The sequence below is a fragment of the Pseudophryne corroboree genome, chromosome 1 (assembly GCF_028390025.1).
Source record: "Pseudophryne corroboree isolate aPseCor3 chromosome 1, aPseCor3.hap2, whole genome shotgun sequence".
Classification (NCBI taxonomy): Eukaryota; Metazoa; Chordata; class Amphibia; order Anura; family Myobatrachidae; genus Pseudophryne; species Pseudophryne corroboree.
This window is the reverse complement of record NC_086444.1, coordinates 594,989,768-595,012,820: the sequence shown is the minus strand read 5'-3', so window position 1 is coordinate 595,012,820 and position 23,053 is coordinate 594,989,768. Positions and strand designations below refer to the sequence as shown.

General features: G+C 47.5%; 1 protein-coding gene across 1 annotated transcript in view; it reads right to left on the bottom strand.

Annotated features, from left to right (window-relative positions):
* The window catches only part of PALM2AKAP2 (PALM2 and AKAP2 fusion), a 761,359-nt gene extending 739,534 nt beyond the window's left edge, over positions 1-21,825 (bottom strand). Inside the window, exon 1 of the mRNA XM_063914265.1 lies at positions 21,512-21,825. Coding sequence (XP_063770335.1) covers positions 21,512-21,562 — 51 coding nt within the window. The 5' untranslated portion in view covers positions 21,563-21,825. The remainder of the gene's footprint in view (positions 1-21,511) is intronic.
* Positions 21,826-23,053: the final 1,228 nt, after the last annotated feature.

Below are 23,053 nucleotides of genomic sequence, written 5' to 3'. Positions count from 1 at the left end.
AAAGGGGGGAGTGGGTACTAATTATATGGGCCATGGCTTGGAGGGGCCCGTGTCCACACCCCTTCTTAACTGTCAATGGCAACAACTTCTCTTTCAGCTGTAGTGCGTCCAGGCAGGGCATGCAACAGAAATCATGGGGTGGTAAGAGTGCCAGGAGCCTGATTATCCAGCCAAAACACACACCACAGCCATGGAGTCTCTTGTCTGAGGTTGCCAGATGCCTGGAGCAGTCTGAAGGGATTTCTAAGCACCGTCCTAGAGGAGAGTCTGGCGAGGGGACGTGCTGTGTGACCACCTGCCTCTCACCGTGAAGAAGGAGTAACAGACCCCTGCATCAGAGCCAGGAACAGCACCACTAATTAGGACACAGGAGTAGAAGTTGTTGGAGGAAGCCATAGAGAGCAAGTGTGACACTGAGCCATCTTGGAAACTGCCCTGCGCATGAAGGAGTCAACGGGAGATAGGACCGAAACCCCAGGAGAAGAAAGAGCTGAGTGGGAGTCATGAAAGAAGCAGCAGACCAGCAGCAGGATTCCACCGGCAGTCTCCCTAAGACGTCACAGGACCCAGCACCGAGCTCCGAGGCATGCAAGCATCGTGGAGGACACCCCCACCCAGCAAAAGAACCCCAGCAGAACCCTACAAATATAAGGTGGCCAAGTTCAGGGTCTTCTCCAGCCACCTGAAGCCAAATCCTGAGTCATTATTCGGAGCTGTGGCCTCAATTTTTGAGCACCTGATCCTTGGGGGCCCCTCTGAACTGCATTGGATACAAGAGCAATATCCTGTCAGCCATAATACCGGCAGTGAGCCCAGCGAGTCCGCTCACCGCACTTCACTCGCCATGGGTTCTATTCTGCCTTGGGTGGTGGCGTGGACCCACCATCCAAGTGAGAATACCGGGGGGCGGTCGGTATTCTGTCCACCGGCATTTTTCCGTCTGTCGGGATTCCGCCGGCGGGATCCAGAACGCTGGGATCCCGACAGCCGGTATATTAACTACATACCCTCTGAACCATGATGCCTGGCACGGGTGACCCCTTTGACCCCCCTTCCAACCCCCCATCACCGGGCCTGGGTCCTGGGAGGTTGCTGCCGCTGAGCAACAGAAGTCTCCTCTGACTAAAGGGGGAAGAGTGATCACACTGATCTCATACCCTCCTTCCCCCCAAAATCTGCCTCTGGCTGAGGGGCCCACACTTCACACATTAACGGGGCCCAGTTCCGCTCTCTACGACGACCCTGGGTGTGAGCAGACATAAGCATTAATTTCAGCCTCATGTGCCTATAATTGAATAGGTACTTTACCTGGGAGAACAGACTGCGTAAGTTACCCATGGATAACTGTATATGCCCCTATAACTTGTTCAAGGTCACAATCAGCTGACAAAGGTACTAAAACCTAGGTTTTCAGGATGTGTTTCAGTATACAGCCAGAACCTGAGAAAATTAATACATAAGCCAGAGAAGGCTAAATCTATAAATAACTATACAGCAGCTACTGCACCTTATCATTTCTAAGAAAGCACACAATTAGCCATTAGTAAATAAACGTTTCAGAACCCCACTGCATAATTTACCACAGGACACCCTTAACGTGCTTATGGCAGGGCACACTGTACCATTAGAGGAATGTATGTGGATGCATAATGTCACTTATGCAGTCAGTTTACTGTCCAGCAACCCCCACACAGAGTGCGATACGGTCATTAGGTCGACACCATTTAGGTTGACAGTCATTAGGTCGACCACTATTGGTCGACACCACTTGTGTCGACTGGGTCATTAGGTCAACATGGTCATTAAGTTGGCAGTTCAAAAGGTCGACATGAGTTGTTTGTTTAAATCAGTTTTTGGACTTTTTCATACTTTACGATCCACGTGGACTACAGTTGGGAATGGTAACAAGCAAAGCGAGCCATGCGAGGGGACAAGGTACACTAATTGGGGTCCCCCTTCACGAAGTAAATGACACAAAAAAAATAAGAATTTACTTACCGATAATTCTATTTCTCGTAGTCCGTAGTGGATGCTGGGAACTCCGTAAGGACCATGGGGAATAGCGGCTCCGCAGGAGACTGGGCACAAAAGTAAAGCTTTAGGACTACCTGGTGTGCACTGGCTCCTCCCCCTATGACCCTCCTTCAAGCCTCAGTTAGGATACTGTGCCCGGACGAGCGTACACAATAAGGAAGGATTTATGAATCCCGGGTAAGACTCATACCAGCCACACCAATCACACCGTACAACCTGTGATCTGAACCCAGTTAACAGCATGATAACAGAGGAGCCTCTGGATAGATGGCTCACAACAACAATAACCCGATTTAGTTAACAATAACTATGTACAAGTATTGCAGACAATCCGCACTTGGGATGGGCGCCCAGCATCCACTACGGACTACGAGAAATAGAATTATCGGTAAGTAAATTCTTATTTTCTCTGACGTCCTAGTGGATGCTGGGACCTCCGTAAGGACCATGGGGATTATACCAAAGCTCCCAAACGGGCAGGAGAGTGCGGATGACTCTGCAGCACCGAATGAGAGAACTCCAGGTCCTCCTCAGCCAGGGTATCAAATTTGTAGAATTTTGCAAACGTATTTGCCCCTGACCAAATAGCTGCTCGGCAAAGTTGTAAAGCCGAGACCCCTCGGGCAGCCGCCCAAGATGAGCCCACCTTCCTTGTGGAATGGGCTTTTACAGATTTTGGCTGTGGCAGGCCTGCCACAGAATGTGCAAGCTGAATTGTATTACAAATCCAACGAGCAATAGTCTGCTTAGAAGCAGGAGCACCCAGCTTGTTGGGTGCATACAGGATAAACAGCGAGTCAGATTTTCTGACTCCAGCCGTCCTGGAAACATATATTTTCAGGGCCCTGACTATGTCCAACAACTTGGAGTCCTCCAAGTCACTAGTAGCCGCAGGTACCACAATAGGTTGGTCCAGATGAAACGCTGAAACCACCTTAGGGAGAAAATGAGGACGAGTCCTCAATTCCGCCCTGTCTGAATGGAAGATCAGATAAGGGCTTTTACAGGATAAAGCCGCCAATTCTGACACGCGCCTGGCCTAGGCCAGGGCCAACAACATGACCACTTTCCATGTGAGATATTTTAACTCCACAGATTCAAGTGGTTCAAACCATTGTGACTTTAGGAACCCCAAAACTACATTGAGATCCCAAGGTGCCACTGGAGGCACAAAAGGAGGCTGTATATGCAGTACCCCTTTTACAAACGTCTGAACTTCAGGAACTGAAGCTAGTTCTTTCTGGAAGAAAATTGACAGGGCCGAAATTTGAACCTTAATGGACCCCAATTTTAGGCCCATAGACACTCCTGTTTGCAGGAAATGCAGGAATCGACCTAGTTGAAATTCCTCCATCGGGGCCTTACTGGCCTCGCACCACGCAACATATTTTCGCCTAATGCGGTGATAATGCTTTGCGGTTACATCCTTCCTGGCTTTGATCAGGGTAGGGATGACTTCATCCGGAATGCCTTTTTCCTTCAGGATCCGGCGTTCAACCGCCCTGCCGTCAAACGCAGCCGCGGTAAGTCTTGGAATAGATAGGGTCCTTGATGGAGCAGGTCCCTTCTTAGAGGTAGAGGCCACGGGTCCTCCGTGAGCATCTCTTGAAGTTCCGGGTACCAAGTCCTTCTTGGCCAATCCGGAGCCACGAGTATAGTTCTTACTCCCCTCCGTCTTATAATTCTCAATACTTTTGGTAAGAGAGGAAGAGGAGGGAACCCATACACTGACTGGTACACCCACGGTGTTACCAGAGCGTCCACAGCTATTGCCTGAGGGTCCCTTGACCTGGCGCAATACCTGTCCAATTTTTTGTTTAGGCGGGACGCCATCATGTCCACCTTTGGTTTTTCCCAACGGTTTACAATCATGTGGAAGACTTCTGCTGAGGAAGTCTGTTTCCCAGTTGTCCACTCCCGGAATGAACACTGCTGACAATGCTATCACATGATTTTCCGCCCAGCGAAAAATCCTTGCAGCTTCTCTACGTGGGCGACTGCCGTGATGTTGTCCGACTGGATCAGCACCGGCTGACCTTGAAGTAGAGGTCTTGCTTGGCTTAGGGCATTGTAAATGGCCCTTAGCTCCAAGATATTTATGTGAAGTGATGTCTCCAGGCTTGACCACAAGCCCTGGAAATTTCTTCCCTGTGTGACTGCTCCCCAGCCTCGCAGGCTGGCATCCGTGGTCACCAGGACCCAGTCCTGAATGCCGAATCTGCGCCCTCTAGAAGATGAGCTCTCTGCAACCACCACAGGAGAGACACCCTTGTCTTTGGTGACAGGGTTATCCGCTGATGCATCTGAAGATGCGATCCGGACCACTTTTCCAGCAGGTCCCACTGGAAAGTTCTTGCGTGGAATCTGCCGAATGGAATTGCTTCGTAGGAAGCCCCCATTTTTCCCAGGACCCTTGTGCACTGCTGCACTGACACTTGGCCTGGTTTTAGGAGGTTTCTGACTAGTTCGGATAACTCCCTGGCTTTCTCCTCCTGGAGAAACACCTTTTTCTGGACTGTGTCCAGGATCATCCTTAGGAATAGAAGACGTGTCGTCGGGATCAGCTGCGATTTTGGAATATTAAGAATCCAACCGTGCTGCCGCAACACTACTTGAGATAGTGCTACCCCGACTACCAACCGTTCCCTGGATCTTGCCCTTATCCGGAGATCGTCCAAGTAAGGGATAATTAAAACTCCCTTCCTTCGAAGGAGTATCATCATTTCGGCCATTACTTTGGTAAAGACCCGGGGTGCCGTGGACAAACCAAACGGCAGCGTCTGAAACTGATAGTGACAGTTCTGTACCACAAACCTGAGGTACCCTTGGTGAGAAGGGTAAATTGGGACATGGAGATAAGCATCCTTGATGTCCAGAGACACAATATAATCCCCTTCTTCCAGGTTTGCCATCACCGCTCTGAGTGACTCCATCTTGAATTTGAACCTTTGTATGTAAGTGTTCAAGGATTTCAGATTTAAATTAGGTCTCACCGAGCCGTCCGGCTTCAGTACCACAAACAGCGTGGAATAATACCCCTTTCCCTGTTGTAGGAGGGGTACCTTGATTATCACCTGCTGGGAATACAGCTTGTGAATGGCTTCCCATACCGCCTCCCTGTCGGAAGGAGACGTCGGTAAAGCAGACTTTAGGAAAACGGCGAAGGGGAGACGTCTCGAATTCCAATTTGTACCCCTGAGATACCACCTGAAGGATCCAGGGGTCCCCTGTGAGTGAGCCCACTGCACGCTGGAATTTTTGAGACGGGCCCCCACCGTGCCTGAGTCCGCTTGTAAAGCCCCAGCGTCATGCTGAGGACTTGGCAGAAAATGGGAGAGGGCTTCTGTTCCTGGGAACTGGCTGTTTGCTGCAGCCTTTTTCCTCTCCCTCTGCCACGGGGCAGAAATGATGAGCCTTTTGCCCGCTTGCCCTTATGGGGCCCAAAGGACTGCGCCTGATAATACGGCGTCTTCTTATGTTGAGAGGCTACCTGGGGTAAAAATGTGGATTTTCCAGCCGTTGCCGTGGCCACCAGGTCTGTTAGACCTACCCCAAATAACTCCTCCCTTTTATAAGGCGGTACTTCCATATGCCTTTTGGAATCAGCCTCACCTGACCACTGTCTTGTCCATAACCCTCTTCTGGCAGAAATGGACAGCGCACTTACTCTTGATGCCAGTCGGCAAATATCCCTCTGTGCATCACGCATATATAGAAATGCATCTTTTAAATGCTCTATAGTCAGTAATATACTGTCCCTATCTAGGGTATCAATATTGTCAGTCAGGGAATCCGACCAAGCCACCCCAGCACTGCACATCCAGGCTGAGGCGATTGCTGGTCGCAGTATCACACCCGTGTGAGTGTATATACATTTTAGGATATTTTACTGCTTTCTGTCAGCAGGTTCCTTAAGGGCGGCCGTATCCGGGGACGGTAGTGCCACCTGTTTAGACAAGCGTGTGAGCGCTTTATTCACCCTAGGGGGTGTTTCCCAACGTGCCCTATCCTCTGGCGGGAAGGGGTATGATGCTAATAACTTTTTAGGAATTAACAGTTTTTATCGGGGGAAACCCACGCATCATCACACACTTCATTTAATTCCTCAGATGCAGGAAAAACTACAGGCATTTTTTTTCTCACCCAACATAATACCCTTTTTAGTGGTACTGGTATTATCAGAAATGTGTAAAAACATTTTCCATAGCCTCAATCATGTAACGTGTGGCCCTACTGGAAGTCACATTCGTCTCTTAATCGTCGACACTGGAGTCAGTATCCGTGTCGGCGTCTGTATCTGCCATCTGCGGTAACGGGCGTTTTAGAGCCCCTGATGGCTTTTGAGACACCTGGACAGGCACAGGCTGAGTCGCCGGCTGTCTCATGTCATCAATCTTTTGTAAAGAGCTGACTCACATAATTCCTTCCATAAGCTCATCCACTCAGATGTCGACTCCCTAGGGGGTGACATCTCTGTTACAGGCAATTGCTCCGCCTCCACCTCATTTTCCTCCTCATACATGTCGACACAACGTACCGACACACAGCACACACACAGGGAATGCTCTGATAGAGGACAGGACCCCACTAGCCCTTTGGGGAGACAGAGGGAGAGTATGCCAGCACACACCAGAGCGCTATATATATATACAGGGATAACCTTATATAAGTGTTTTTCCCCTTATAGCTGCTGTATTGTTATACTGCGCCTAATTAGTGCCCCCCTCTCTTTTTTAACCCCTTTCTGTAGTGTAGTAACTGCAGGGGAGAGCCAGGGAGCTTCCCTCCAACGGAGCTGTGAGAGAAAATGGCGCCAGTGTGCTGAGGAGATAGGCTCCGCCCCCTTCTCGGCGGCCTTTTCTCCCGTTTTTCTGTGGAATCTGGCAGGGGTTAAAATTCATCCATATAGCCCTGGGGGCTATATGTGATGTATTTTCGCCAGCCAAGGTGTTTTTATTGCTTGGCTGGTTTTAAAACGGGAGAGGGCTTCTGTTCCTGGGAACTGGCTGTTTGCTGCAGCCTTTTTCCTCTCCCTCTGCCACGGGGCAGAAATGATGAGCCTTTTGCCCGCTTGCCCTTATGGGGCCCAAAGGACTGCGCCTGATAATACGGTGTCTTCTTATGTTGAGAGGCTACCTGGGGTAAAAATGTGGATTTTCCAGCCGTTGCCGTGGCCACCAGGTCTGTTAGACCTACCCCAAATAACTCCTCCCTTTTATAAGGCGGTACTTCCATATGCCTTTTGGAATCAGCCTCACCTGACCACTGTCTTGTCCATAACCCTCTTCTGGCAGAAATGGACAGCGCACTTACTCTTGATGCCAGTCGGCAAATATCCCTCTGTGCATCACGCATATATAGAAATGCATCTTTTAAATGCTCTATAGTCAGTAATATACTGTCCCTATCTAGGGTATCAATATTGTCAGTCAGGGAATCCGACCAAGCCACCCCAGCACTGCACATCCAGGCTGAGGCGATTGCTGGTCGCAGTATCACACCCGTGTGAGTGTATATACATTTTAGGATATTTTACTGCTTTCTGTCAGCAGGTTCCTTAAGGGCGGCCGTATCCGGGGACGGTAGTGCCACCTGTTTAGACAAGCGTGTGAGCGCTTTATTCACCCTAGGGGGTGTTTCCCAACGTGCCCTATCCTCTGGCGGGAAGGGGTATGATGCTAATAACTTTTTAGGAATTAACAGTTTTTATCGGGGGAAACCCACGCATCATCACACACTTCATTTAATTCCTCAGATGCAGGAAAAACTACAGGCATTTTTTTTCTCACCCAACATAATACCCTTTTTAGTGGTACTGGTATTATCAGAAATGTGTAAAAACATTTTCCATAGCCTCAATCATGTAACGTGTGGCCCTACTGGAAGTCACATTCGTCTCTTAATCGTCGACACTGGAGTCAGTATCCGTGTCGGCGTCTGTATCTGCCATCTGCGGTAACGGGCGTTTTAGAGCCCCTGATGGCTTTTGAGACACCTGGACAGGCACAGGCTGAGTCGCCGGCTGTCTCATGTCATCAATCTTTTGTAAAGAGCTGACTCACATAATTCCTTCCATAAGCTCATCCACTCAGATGTCGACTCCCTAGGGGGTGACATCTCTGTTACAGGCAATTGCTCCGCCTCCACCTCATTTTCCTCCTCATACATGTCGACACAACGTACCGACACACAGCACACACACAGGGAATGCTCTGATAGAGGACAGGACCCCACTAGCCCTTTGGGGAGACAGAGGGAGAGTATGCCAGCACACACCAGAGCGCTATATATATATACAGGGATAACCTTATATAAGTGTTTTTCCCCTTATAGCTGCTGTATTGTTATACTGCGCCTAATTAGTGCCCCCCTCTCTTTTTTAACCCCTTTCTGTAGTGTAGTAACTGCAGGGGAGAGCCAGGGAGCTTCCCTCCAACGGAGCTGTGAGAGAAAATGGCGCCAGTGTGCTGAGGAGATAGGCTCCGCCCCCTTCTCGGCGGCCTTTTCTCCCGTTTTTCTGTGGAATCTGGCAGGGGTTAAAATTCATCCATATAGCCCTGGGGGCTATATGTGATGTATTTTCGCCAGCCAAGGTGTTTTTATTGCTGCTCAGGGCGCCCCCCCCTAGCGCCCTGCACCCTCAGTGACCGAAGTGTGAAGTGTGCTGAGGAGCAATGGCGCACAGCTGCAGTGCTGTGCGCTACCTTGGTGAAGACAGGATGTCTTCTGCCGCCGATTTTCCGGACCTCTTCTTGCTTCTGGCTCTGTAGGGGGGCCGGCGGCGCGGCTCTGGGACCGAGCTCCGAGGCTGGGCCTGTGTTCGGTCCCTCTGGAGCTAATGGTGTCCAGTAGCCTAAGAAGCCCAATCCACTCTGCACGCAGGTGAGTTCGCTTCTTCTCCCCTTAGTCCCTCGATGCAGTGAGCCTGTTGCCAGCAGGTCTCACTGAAAATAAAAAACCTAAAACTAAACTTTCACTAAGAAGCTCAGGAGAGCCCCTAGTGTGCACCCTTCTCGGCCGGGCACAAAAATCTAACTGAGGCTTGGAGGAGGGTCATAGGGGGAGGAGCCAGTGCACACCAGGTAGTTCTAAAGCTTTACTTTTGTGCCCAGTCTCCTGCGGAGCCGCTATTCCCCATGGTCCTTACGGAGTTCCCAGCATCCACTAGGACGTCAGAGAAAAGTTAAAAAAACTCATGTTGACCTTTTGACCTGTTGACCTAGTATATGTCGACCTAATGATCATGTCGACCTAATGCATGTGACCAATAGTGGTCGATCTAATGACTGTTGACCCAACGACCCATGCCCCACAGAGCGCCATCACTGACATGAAGGAGAATCTATCAATAGCTTCATACTCGTGAATCTGCCGGCTGCTGCTCCCCCATATCAGTATTAAGCTGGGGTGTGGCACTTGGTTATTATGTCATAGTCCAGCACCACACTTCCTGCTGAGGAGCCAAGGATGCCATATGTTTGTGGGGCTTATGTCAGCATTTGTACCGGTCCTAGCATAGATTAGTATAAAACAGTATAATGGGTGCAAGCTGTTGCAAAAAAGATAAGATATTCCAGGTAACCAATGTTGTAAACCAATACGTAGGTGTATATAATACTGTAATGTGGAATCTGAAAGTGTAATAGCCTCAAACGGTGTTGCGCTCTATATGGACTAAACAGTAGGAAGATTCTCTGAACCATAATTATTAAACAGATGAGAGTAAAAGGTGTTTTCTTCCCAAATTTATAAGCATTCAAACAATATGTAACATTGTAATTAATTAGTAGTATTTATTTATTATTTATTTATTAACAATTTCTTATATAGCGCATAATATTCCATTGCACTTTACAATTAGAACAACAGTAATAAAACAAAACAGCGGAACAACAGTAATAGAACAAAACTGGGTAAAGACAGACATAGAGGTAGGAAGGCCCTGCTCGCAAGCTAACGATCTATAGGGAGTTTTTTTGTATTTACTGTAAATAACTATTTAATTGTACAGAAATAAATACAATTAAAATGAACATAATTCTTAACTTATACTTGTAGTTCAAGTGTATTGTAACATAAATTAAAATTCCCACATTTTCTACACACAAAAACATGGCTATGCCAAATAATAGCACTGAACTTACTACAACGGTCTAGAAATCAGATACGACATGTATAACGCAGACATCTGTTGGAGTGTTAGAGCGCCTGCCAGTTACAGCTGATAATCTGTCTGAAACCCTGCGGCTCCAGTGCTATGGCTAATACTATGTAGTAAGTCTGATTTCAAAATAATATAACATAAAGTCATCCAATAAAATTAACTGCATAATGAAAGCAGATTTATATACAGAATAAAAACGATATAACTGCCCTTTACCTGCCATTATTAACAATTACCAACCGAAGGTATAGCCATTTATTTCAGGGCATTATTTCCTATAAAATTCCAATATTCGCATTATACAGTAGATTTGTATAGCTAATTACGGAAGGATTTAGAGGACCACATTTATGAAGCATACACCATGGGGTCAATTCTATTCTCCGACAGTTGAATAGCGCCGGGAGTTTGCTCCCGGCGCTATTCAATACAGCGACAAGTGAACCTCAATTGTCGGGAATTCTTCTCTCATCCCCGGGGGATGAGAGAAGAAAGTAGAAACCCGACAAAAGTGCTGCCTCGGGAAACAGCCTCGCGCCGGGGAGTTAAGTCGGAGATTGCCCGTTCTCCCGACAATTCAACCTGTTTAGTCGGCGAGAACGGGCCATCGCCGACTTAACTGGAGCTGAATTGAATAGCGTCGGGAGCTAATTCCCGGCGCTATTCAACTGTCGGAGAATAGAATTGACCTGCATATATGCTGTGAAGCTGTTGTGTTTTTCCAATTCTTAGAACAGGGGAACCTTTTTTCCACCAAGGGCCATTTGAATATTTATAAAATCCTTTGGGGGCCATACAAAAATTATCAACTTAAAAATTAGCCTGTCCCCCAGTAGTTATGCCCCCAGTAGTCATTCCTCCAGTAGTTATGCACCTTAGTAGTACTGGGTGCGCGCGCCAACAAATGGGTGTGGCCAATTAAAATGGGACATGATACACGTCTGTGCCCCAGAGTGGGAAAACTGTGAGGTATTGACCATCTGAGGTAAAAGAGCATGGTTATTTGTTGGCACATGGGGGTTTATAGTAAACTATCTTCTTTTTATATTATAACTGGGATGCAGTTAATTTCCTGAATGACGGGATCTCAGGGAAAATGCCGGTGGTCGAAATCCCGACAGCAGCCCGGTATTCACTCTAGGGTGGTGGTCCATGCACCACCCGAGGAATATCGAGCCCAAAGCTCGGTGAGCGCAGTGAGCCCGCAAGGGGACACACTGCGCTCGAGGTTGGGATTTCTACTGTCAGGATTCCGACCGCCGGGATCCCAACAGTCGGGATTTCATACTGGATCCTTATAACTATATACTGTGCTTTTTTTAAATCAAAGAATGTACAATTCAATTCTGACTTTCAGAATTACTTAGTTCCCCTGCTCTAAACTAACAAAGGAATATAGCCATCTTTTACTATGCCCAAGCCAGTGGCGTAACTAGAAATTTTTCTCCCCCAAGCCAAAAATTTCTTCGGCGCCCCCCCCCCCCCCCCCTTCATGCTCCATAATTGGGAGCAAGAAAGGGATAAATATGCGCGCGGCGAAGGCGCGCGCGTCAAAAAAGGGGTGTGGTTTTGTTGGCGTGGGTGTGGTTTCGCATAAAGGGGCGTGGCATTGCAGGAAAAGACTACCTTATACCCCAGTTTTGCAACCTGCACGCCCATACGTTGGCCACCACAGGAAAGAAAAATAATCCTGATTCATGCCCCTTACATTATTTGTCATTTTTCCTCCTTATAGTAATGCCCAGTATACATTATGCCACATACTGCAATGGCCCTTAGACATTATGCTGCACACAATAATGCACAACACAATATGCACACACTGTAATGCCCCCGACACATTATGCCACACACCGTAATGTCTGTGACACATTATGCCACACACCGTAATGCCTGTGACACATTATGACAGGAATCGCAATGCCCGTTATACATTATGCTACACACTGCAATGCCCCTGATACATTATAGCACATACAATGTCTGTGACACATTATGACACACACCGCACTGTCCGTGATACATTATGCCACACACTGCAATGCCCGATACATTATAGCACATACAATGCCTGTGACACATTATGCCACACACTGCAATGACCTTGAGACATTATACCACAATGCCCGTGATATAGTATACCATACACCGTAATGCCTGTGACACATACCGCAATGCCCTGCCCGTTATACCCTATGCCACACATCGCAATGCCCGTTATGTATTATGCCACACTGCAATGACCCTGAGACATTATACCACATACCACAATGCCCGTGATATAGTATACCACACACCGTAATGCCTGACACATTATGACACACACCGCAATGTCCGTGATACATTATGCCACACACTGCAATGACCCTGAGACATTATACCACATATCACAATGCCCGCGATATAGTATACCATACACCGTAATGCCTGTGACACATTATGACACACACCGCAATGTCCGTGATACATTATGCAACACACCGTAATGCCCATTACACATTAAGTCCTACAGTAAGGCTTCTAATTACTTTTCAATTACCTGCTCGTTGTCAGGGGTTTCATGCACTGGGTGTCATGCTCGTTGCCAGGGGTTTCGTGCTCTTGGTTCCATGCACGGTGCCAGGGGTTTTCATGCTCAGGGTGTCATGCTCGTTGCCAGGGGTTTCATGCACTGGGTGTCATGCTCGTTGCCAGGTGTTTCATGCACTGGGTGTCATGCTCGTTGCCAGGTGTTTCATGCACTGGGTGTCATGCTCGTTGCTAGGAGGTAGTCCTTGTTGCTAGGGCTGTGCTCCCAGTGCCACATATGTCCCCAGTGCCAGATATTCCCCCACGGTGCCAGGTACTTACATGCCCCAGTGCCAAATATAGTCGTCCCCCCCATGTGCCAGGTACACATATACCCCCCCAGTGCCACATATGCCCCCAGTGCCAGATATTCCCCCCCAGTGCCACATATGCCCCCAGTGCCAGATATGCCCCCAGTGCCATATATTCCCCCCCAGTGCCAAATATGCCCCCAGTGCCAGATATTCCCCCCCAGTGCCAGATATTCCCCCCCAGTGCCAGATATTCCCCCCGTGCCATATATGCCCCCAGTGCCAGATATTCCCCCCCAGTGCCAGATATTCCCCCCGTGCCCTATATGCCTCCAGTGCCAGATATCCCCCCCAGTGCCATATATGCCCCCAGTGCCAGATATTCCCCCCAGTGCCATATATGCCCCCAGTGCCAGATATTCCCCCCCAGTGCCATATATGCCCCAGTGCCAGATATCCCCCCCCCAGTGCCAGATATTTCCCCCAGTGCCAGATATTCCCCCCAGTGCCAGATATTCCCCCCAGTGCCATATATGCCCCAGTGCCAGATATCCCCCCCCCAGTGCCAGATATTCCCCCCAGTGCCATATATGCCCCAGTGCCAGATATCCCCCCCCAGTGCCATATATGCCCCCCGTGCCAGATATTCCCCCCCAGTGCCATATATGCCCCCCGTGCCATATATGCCCCCAGTGCCAGATATTCCCCCCCAGTGCCATATATGCCCCAGTGCCAGATATCCCCCCCCCCAGTGCCAGATATTCCCCCCAGTGCCATATATGCCCCCAGTGCCAGATATTCCCCCCCCCAGTGCCATATATGCCCCAGTGCCAGATATCCCCCCCCCCAGTGCCAGATATGCCCCCAGTGCCAGATATTCCCCCCAGTACCAGAAATGCCCCAGTGCCAGATATTCCTCCCTCTCCTCCCCCCCCCCCGTGCCATATATGCCCCCAGTGCCAGATATTTACCCCCCCGCCGTCGCTTTTTGGAGGGACACGGAGGGCACAGCTCGTCTCTCCTGTGTCCCTCCTGCTGCATCATCTCCGGCGGCCGCGGGTCTAATAGGGGGAAGTGCCGGTTCGTGAGCCAATTAGAGCTCACGGACGTCACTTCCCCCTATTAGACCCGCGGCCGCCGGAGATGATGCAGCAGGAGGGACACAGGGAGGCGCGCTGTGTGCCCTCCCTGTCCCTCCAACAAGCGGCGGAGGGAAGGAGACTGCAGACTGACATGCGGACGCTCGTCCGCATGTCAGTCTGCTGTAAATCAGTGGCGCCCCCGCACCCCTTCGTCCCCAAGCCACCGCGAGGACTGCGGGGGCAGTAGTTACGCCACTGGCCCAAGCATTTGACACGTTTCTGTTGTGGTTGAGAAAGATACCAGCGAACATTGAATTGCTCTGTGCTAAATTTATATCTCCTGTCTGTAAAATGCACATACTACTCGTCCTGCTTTATATTTATTATTTTATGTTTTTTCTTCTGTTTTTCTTATAAAATATGCTGTTTAGCTGGCATCATATCCTGCATGTTTCACATGAATTATGAATGTTTGAAGCAGCATGTGGCTCTCATGATATGCTTTTGTAATTAGTCTATCCCTACCTATTATATACACTACATATATAGTTATTGGCAAACACGCAACTTCATTCAGAGTGGCTGGCCCTCCCCACATTTGAAGTTTATAGTTTTGGCTTGTACCATAGTTGTGCTAATGGAATATCTGAAGTAACACTGTGTCTGGAGGGTGTATATACCGTAGTTAATGCTCTTAGTTAGACTTCCTTTTCTAATAGTGACTGTTTATCCAAACTGTAGCCTGCGAACAACACTAGACATGTTTGATATAATTGTGTGTTAAGTTTTAAAAATATTTGCTCTCTATGTGTAAACTTGTCTTCAGTTTATAAATGAAATCTACAGTTTGTCCAACTAGCTTCCTATCAACACCTATGTACTAGGGAGACCAATCCCGGGCCATTTTTTCAATCCCAGGTATCGGGATTGAAAATTGGTCAATCCCGGTATTCCCGGGATACCCGAGATTGGCTATTCCCTATGTGTCAGCCCCCTCGCCCCGCCCGTCCCATACACACAATACTCAACATAAAATGGGGACGGGCGGGTTGGAAACATCTGTCGCTCCCGGCGGGTGACGGCGCAGCGTGACCTGTCACTACACGTCACGCTGCACTGGGTAGCCTGGAGGAGGGAGCTGGGCTGCGTCTGAGCATCTTGAGGATGCTCAACGCTGATCCCTCAATCCCTGGGATTGGAGCTTCCAATCCCGGGACTGAATCCCGGATGTTTTTGAGCCTAAATCCCGGGATCCCGCCGATCCCGATCCCAGGATTGGCCTCCCTACTATGTACACCCAACAACTATACAGATCTCACACAGGATTACTCATTGCATGGAGCATAGAGTGAACAGAGGCACTGCTGAGGTTATCTTCTGTTCACTGGAATCCACATTAGTTTCCTAGCCTTTTTTTTTAACCCCTTTGGTGCTAAGGGATTTTTTCACCCTATGCTGATACTATTTTGCCCACTTTTTGCTCTTTTTACATTCCAACATTGTTATCAGACATTTTTTGCACAGAAAAATAATATGTTGATGTTTTTCAGAAAGCTTTGAATTTTCAGAAAATACCATTATACCCCTTTCACACCGCAGCTTATACCCGGTATTTTGCCGTTTTAACTGGCTTCCTAAACGGGTCAAGCTGCGATGTGAAAGGGTCCCCTTCAATTTACCGTTTTCAAAATACCGGTATTTTGAAACGGTAAAAAAGAAGGGTCCTACCCGTTTCAGTCCCATTTCACTGTGCAGTGTGAAAGGGTCTGAAACGGTATTTGCAAGCCCCAGCAGGTCATAGGCTGTCTCCATGTGTGATGTCAGCAGCCACAACCAGGAAACAGCTTGGAAAACACAGGAGACACATGTGAGAGTGGATTTATAAACGTTTAAACAGGAAAAACACGGAAAAAAATGGCGTGGGGTCTCCCCTCCAAAGCATAACCAGCCTCGGGCTCTTCGAGCTGGTCCTGGTTCTAAAAATGCGGGGGAAAAATTGACAGGGGATCCCCCGTACTTTTAAAACCAGCACCGGGCTCTGCGCCTGGTGCTGGTGCAAAAAATACGGGGGACAAAAAGAGTAGGGGTCCCCCGGATTTTTTACACCAGCATCGGGCTCCACTAGCTGGACAGATAATGCCACAGCCGGGGGTCACTTTTATACAGTGCCCTGCGGCCGTGGCATTAAATATCCAACTAGTCACCCCTGGCCGGGGTACCCTGGGGGAGTGGGGACCCCTTCAATCAAGGCCCCCCCCCCCCCCCAGCCACCCAAGGGCCAGGGGTGAAGCCCGAGGCTGTCCCCCCCATCCATTGGCTGCGGATGGGAGGCTGATAGCCTTGAGTAAAATGACAGAATATTGTTTTTTCCAATAGTACTACAAGTCCCAGCAAGCCTCCCCCGCAAGCTGGTACTTGGAGAACCACAAGTACCAGCATGCGGGAGAAAAACGGGCCCGCTGGTACCTGTAGTACTACTGGGAAAAAAATACCCAAATAAAAACAGGAGACACACACCGTGACAAGTACAACTTTATTACACACTGCCGACACACATACATACTTACCTATGTTGACACGCCGACTGCCACAGTCTCCGACGATCCGAGGGTACCTGTGAAAAAAATTATACTCACCTGCCAGTGTCCAGAGATAATCCTCGTACTTGGCAAAAAAAAAAACACGAACACCCGAACCACCGGACTGAAAGGGGTCCCATGTTGACACATGAGACCCCTTTCCCCGAATGCCGGGACATCACGTGACTCCGGTCACTGAGGTCCCTTCAGCCAATCAGGAAGCGCTACTCCGTGGCGCTCACCTGATTGGCTGTGCGCGTCTAAGCTCAGACAGCGCATCGCACAGCTGCCTCCATTACTTTCAATGGTGGGAACTTTGCCGTCGGCGGTGGGGTTACCCGCGGTCAGCCGCTGACCGCGGGTGACCCCACCACTAACCGCAAAGTTCCCACCATTGAATATAATGGAGGGAGCTGTGCGATGCGCTGACAGCTCAGACGCGCACAGAGCCAATCAGCAGAGTGCAAGGACGTTGCGCTCGCTGATTGGCTTACGAGACCTTTCAGTGACAGCAGTCACGGGGGGGTCTCTCTGCATTCGGGGAAAGGGGTCCCATGTGTCAACATGGGACCCCTTTCAGTTCGCTGGTCGGGTGTTCGTTTTCTTTTTTTGACAAGTACGTGGATTTATCTCTGGACCATGGATCAGGTGAGTATAATTATCTTTTATTTTCAGGTACCCGTGGATTCTACTTGGAGAAGAGGACCGACTGCTTCGTGTCAACATAGGTAAGTATGTGTGTGTCGGCAGTGTGTAATAAAGTTGTACTTGTCACGGTGTGTGTCTCCTGTTTTTATTTGGGTATTTTTTTCCCAGTAGTACTACAGGTACCAGCGGGCCCGTTTTTCTCCCGCATGCTGGTACTTGTGGTTCTCCAAGTACCAGCTTGCGGGGGAAGCTTGCTGGGACTTGTAGTACTATTGGAAAAAACAATATTCTGTCATTTTACTCAAGGCTATCAGCCTCCCATCCGCAGCCAATGGATGGGGAGGACAGCCTCGGGCTTCACCCCTGGCCCTTGGGTGGCTGGGAGGGGGGACCCCTTGATTGAAGGGGTCCCCACTCCCCGAGGGTACCCCGGCCAGGGGTGACTAGTTGAATATTTAATGCCACGGCCGCAGGGCACTGTATAAAAGTGACCCCCGGCTGTGGCATTATCTGTCCAGCTAGTGGAGCCCGATGCTGGTGTAAAAAATACGGGGGACCCCTACTCTTTTTGTCCCCCGTATTTTTTGCACCAGCACCAGGCGCAGAGCCCGGTGCTGGTTTTAAAAATACGGGGGATCCCCTGTCAATTTTTTCCCCGCATTTTTAGAACCAGGACCAGCTCGAAGAGCCCGAGGCTGGTTATGCTTTGGAGGGGGGACCCCACGCCATTTTTTTTCTGAATTTTACCATTCCATCTAAAAAAAAAAAAAAATATATATTTTAAAAAATATATAAATAATACTTGTGCCTCCAAAAAAGACAAACCAAGTACCTAATCCCTTCTAATATAAATAGATATGCTTCAAGCTGCTGGGTTCCATCGTACGACTATCCAAATTATTAATAATGAATGAATTAATAATTATTAATAATGTGTGGGCCAGAAAAGTCCATTTATAATGACAACCACTGTTTTCTATGGGTGAAACGGGTTCAGTGTGAAAGGTACCAAAACGGTAATGAAATGGTAATTTACTGGTTACAACATGAGATGTGAAAGGGGTTTAACTGCTCAGACCCGTTTTAAGAACCGTTTTAAATACCATTTCAAAAGCAGGGTTTGCGATGTGAAAGCAGCATTAGTTATTTTATTTCTGCTCATACAGCAAACAAAGTATACCCCAAGCCATAAAATATATATTTTTTTTTATTATTTCCATTGAAGCTGCTAGAAAGATCACCAGTCAATAACTACTTTGGGGGCATGACATTTTAAAGAAATGACTCCCCTATTTCCAATGAGGGTGCCCTCATGTTTTTTGTTTGTGTCAGTATGAAAGAGACAGGCCTACCCCATTTATGGAAAACCTTAGTTATATTGGGACGCTGATTTTGCCGTCAAACCTCCAAAAATGCAATTTGTGGAAGTTTGACCACTTTTCTTATATGCACCATGCTGTGGAATGCTATACATTCTGGAGCTTGAACGAGATGGGCAAGGCCATCCTATAAAAGCCTATGGGCTTCTTTCTGCGTTTTCCCGTGAGAGGGATCCCTCCCAGCATTCCCCATAGCAAGTGCATCACTTGACTCATGTGCAGAAGGACTCCTGGCTCATAAACCTGGAAGTCCACACCTATAGAGCAGTCCTTTGCTAAAATCTTCATGCATACAGCATTAATAAATGCTGTATGCATGCAATGAGTGGTGGGATGCATCATGCATCTCACTTATTGTATGGTGAACACAGCAAGAGATAATCACAAAATAGCTATTAAGGGGCCACGTAACTTGAAAAAGGGGACTTCTAAATTAATAAAACTAAGGATGAGGGAGACCTTTTCCCATCCCTGCACTTCCTTAGTTTTTTGCAGTGTGGTGGATGTTATCTGGTGATCACAATGATCTTTAGACAATTACGTGAGAACTAGTTTGGAAGAGGAGACTTAACTCTTTGAAACGAGTACCCTCAACTCTGTAAGAGCCAGGATGGAAGAGATAAGCCCAAAAATCACTCCCCATTTTTTACTGCAGTGGTGCCATCACACACTTCTTCCAAAGCTATCCACCAGTATTGATTACTGGAAGGGCCAAAGTGTGTTATTGTTGTTTCTTCCTTTCTCCCACTTCATTGCAGACAAGTTTTGGTGTGTGTGTGTGTGTGTGTGTGTGTGTGTGTGTGTGTGTGTGTGTGTGTGTGTGTGTGTGTGTGTGTGTGTGTGTACTTATTTCAATTATTAATGAAGTATGATGACCTGTTTAGCAGGATTCTGTCACTTTTTGGTGTGACATAGACGACCCAAGCAGTGGTGTCTCTAGGGGGGTGCAGGCCGCACCTGGCTGTCACCCTCTGAGGGGTGACACCAAAATGCTGACTCCACATCAGAGACATTACATGCAGCACTCTGCTCTTGTCACAGTGTAGGAGCTTGTAGTGCAGCCAAACTAGTCTCTGGTGGCATCCCAGCATCCCCAAGAATGAATGCTGGGCTGGCTCCTGGAGTGAAAAAAAGGGGTCGGGCCATGAAGCCACACCCCTTTTCGGTCACACACAGGGGGCATTTTCAGCGCACTGGGTGTTACTAACCCAATGATGCCCCTAGACCAAAGGTTAATATTCAGAATCATCATTTGGTTCCCTTTTAGCAAAATTTTTATTTGTTTTTAACCATTTTGGTATTTTATGAATTGAGAAATTATCTGGTAAGCTGGTCTGTATTAGTGGAAACGTCAGGCATTATCTATGTATAAAAATAAAACATGTACCCTTTATGTTAATAATTCAACCTGTCACACAATACTCTGATTGGAACTGTTAGCCTTCAAAGAAAAAATACAGCAATTTATTACCATGTGTGATGTGTAATTACCAAGAACTACGTACAGTATAATAACTAATCAAATAATAGAATTACAGGATTCATGTTGATGCCAATTAATATACTTGCAGTCTTGACATGGAGCCTCCTGTCAGGACCTTTGTAAAATATTCTCAACTACTGTCTGTGACATGATCTTATTACACATTTAATTAACATTAGCTGTAAAATGTTGGAAATAGCCTGAGAAAATGACATTTTAATGCAACTCTTCCTTATTAATACCCTATCATAAGTTTTTGTATTTTGACCATCGGCTGATACAACATGGAATATAGAAATGCTAAGTGGATCCTGATATGCCAATATATATGCATAGTGCCACTTCATATATATTGTCAATAAAGCTTTCTGGCATGGAAAAAAAAATGTGTTGGAAAAAAAAAAAGTTTTTCAGGACACAATTGTTGGAGCTGTGTGCACGTTTCTGATGATTTCCATGGCACAGCTCTGCCAGAAACAAGCCTAATGTTGTACACAATGGCCCATTCTGTCAGCATTTTCTGACGTCTCATGTTTCTACAAGCCTGTAATTGTTTCGCTTTTTTGTTTGCCGTTATTTTGTTCTGCATTATTGATGCTATTACTTCATTTGAGACGCAGCAGAAAGTGACATACAGTAGAGGATCTCCATAGGCACTCATACACAATCACACTTAAATCGTGTCAATATGAAATACACTGTGATACAAAATCATGTTCATTTGTAAAATGCAAAATAGCGTGAAAATAAGATAGCATACAACTAATATCTTCTCTCTATACAGATACTAACATTATCTTCATAGTGCATACTGCTGTCCTGACTGACATTTTATTTCAACATGATATCCATAGCAGTAAGTACTGTATATCAACTGTAAGCGTAAAGCAGAAAATCTCCAGCACAAGCTAATCTTATTCAGCAGCTCTGGAGCTTTACAAATACACACTCCCTAAAGTCATCATCCCCTATTCTGTCTGTGTCTGAGGGGCAAAGCATAGCATGCAGGATAAAATAATACAGTAAGTGTAAGCAGCTTGGTTATGCTAATAAAAGTGTGTGCTGGAAGCAGCTTGGCGCTGGATACTGCAGGCTGCGTTACAGTAAATGAACTGAAGGCAGATCCAGTGGGGAATAATGTGAGAAGCGTGCTGCCTCCATTCAGCAACCGTTACTAATGTAGGAATGCTCCTCTGCCTGCTGCTACTGCTGCCTCCGGGCTCAGGGGAACCTCCTCACACCCGGCAGCGCAAGACACATACTGAACACACCCGTTTACAGACAAAAGACTCAAGAGCAAGTCAAATAAAACAATTCACTTACAGCTATGGCTTGCAGACGCTCCTTGTGCAACTCTACCTCTGCCATCCTCATGTAATGCCACTAACAAATGTAAGGAGTCTGTCAGCAAGGGGATAAGTGTTACTCCAGTCAGTCTGTGGCTGCGTTCCTGGTAAGTCAGTGCACTAGTGACACCCCTCAGCCTGGCTCAGGGAGAGACCATTATACACAGTCACTGACTGGACCAGTGCTGTCTGACTGCTTCCCAGCTGTGCCTCTACCAGCATTGTACTGCTGCTGCTGCTGCTGCTGCTGCTGTCACACAAGCCATCTATGTATGTATGTGGCTGCTGCCTAGTCCAGGCACAGACTGCACCAGTTTTTTTTTTCTCTACGTCTTAGCTATATTGCTCCTCCTATGTGTTGTCGTCAAGTCACGATAGGACCTTGACTCAAGTAGCAGCAACACTCATACAGATGTCTTCCTAGAGAGAGATGGAAATCACAAGTGACTAAGATGAATATAAGGCAACCATTGCCTTTATTTTATTCATTTCCCTCTGTCACTACGGGAAATATGAGCTGGCACTTCAAAAATATTAGTGTATGATGGAAAATCAAATTTCCTCCTGAGTTTTAGTCTGACTTTTATATTTTCTTTTAGTCAATTAATCACTTACAGTATGCAAGAAAATAGTTTTTAGCAGCAGTTTCTTTTTCATTTGATTTTATAAAGACATATGGTAGTGCCACCTGAATACACATCATATTACCAGTTTACAATGCAATATGAAGTCATTTTTAACACATTTGAAAGCTGAACATTCACTGTGAAGTGTGTTACCACATTTTCTCTATCGTCCTAAGTGGATGCTGGGGTTCCTGAAAGGACCATGGGGAATAGCGGCTCCGCAGGAGACAGGGCACAAAAAGTAAAGCTTTCCGATCAGGTGGTGTGCACTGGCTCCTCCCCCTATGACCCTCCTCCAGACTCCAGTTAGGTACTGTGCCCGGACGAGCGTACACAATAAGGGAGGAATTTTGAATCCCGGGTAAGACTCATACCAGCCACACCAATCACACTGTACAACCTGTGATCTGAACCCAGTTAACAGTATGATAACAGCGGAGCCTCTGAAAAGATGGCTCACAACAACAATAACCCGATTTAGTTAGCAATAACTATGTACAAGTATTGCAGATAATCCGCACTTGGGATGGGCGCCCAGCATCCACTACGGACTCCGAGAAATAGAATTATCGGTAAGTAAATTCTTATTTTCTCTATCGTCCTTGTGGATGCTGGGGTTCCTGAAAGGACCATGGGGATTATACCAAAGCTCCCAAACGGGCGGGAGAGTGCGGATGACTCTGCAGCACCGAATGAGAGAACTCCAGGTCCTCTTTTGCCAGGGTATCAAATTTGTAGAATTTTACAAACGTGTTCTCCCCCGACCACGTAGCTGCTCGGCAAAGTTGTAATGCCGAGACCCCTCGGGCAGCCGCCCAAGATGAGCCCACCTTCCTTGTGGAATGGGCCTTAACAGATTTAGACTGTGGCAGGCCTGCCACAGAATGTGCAAG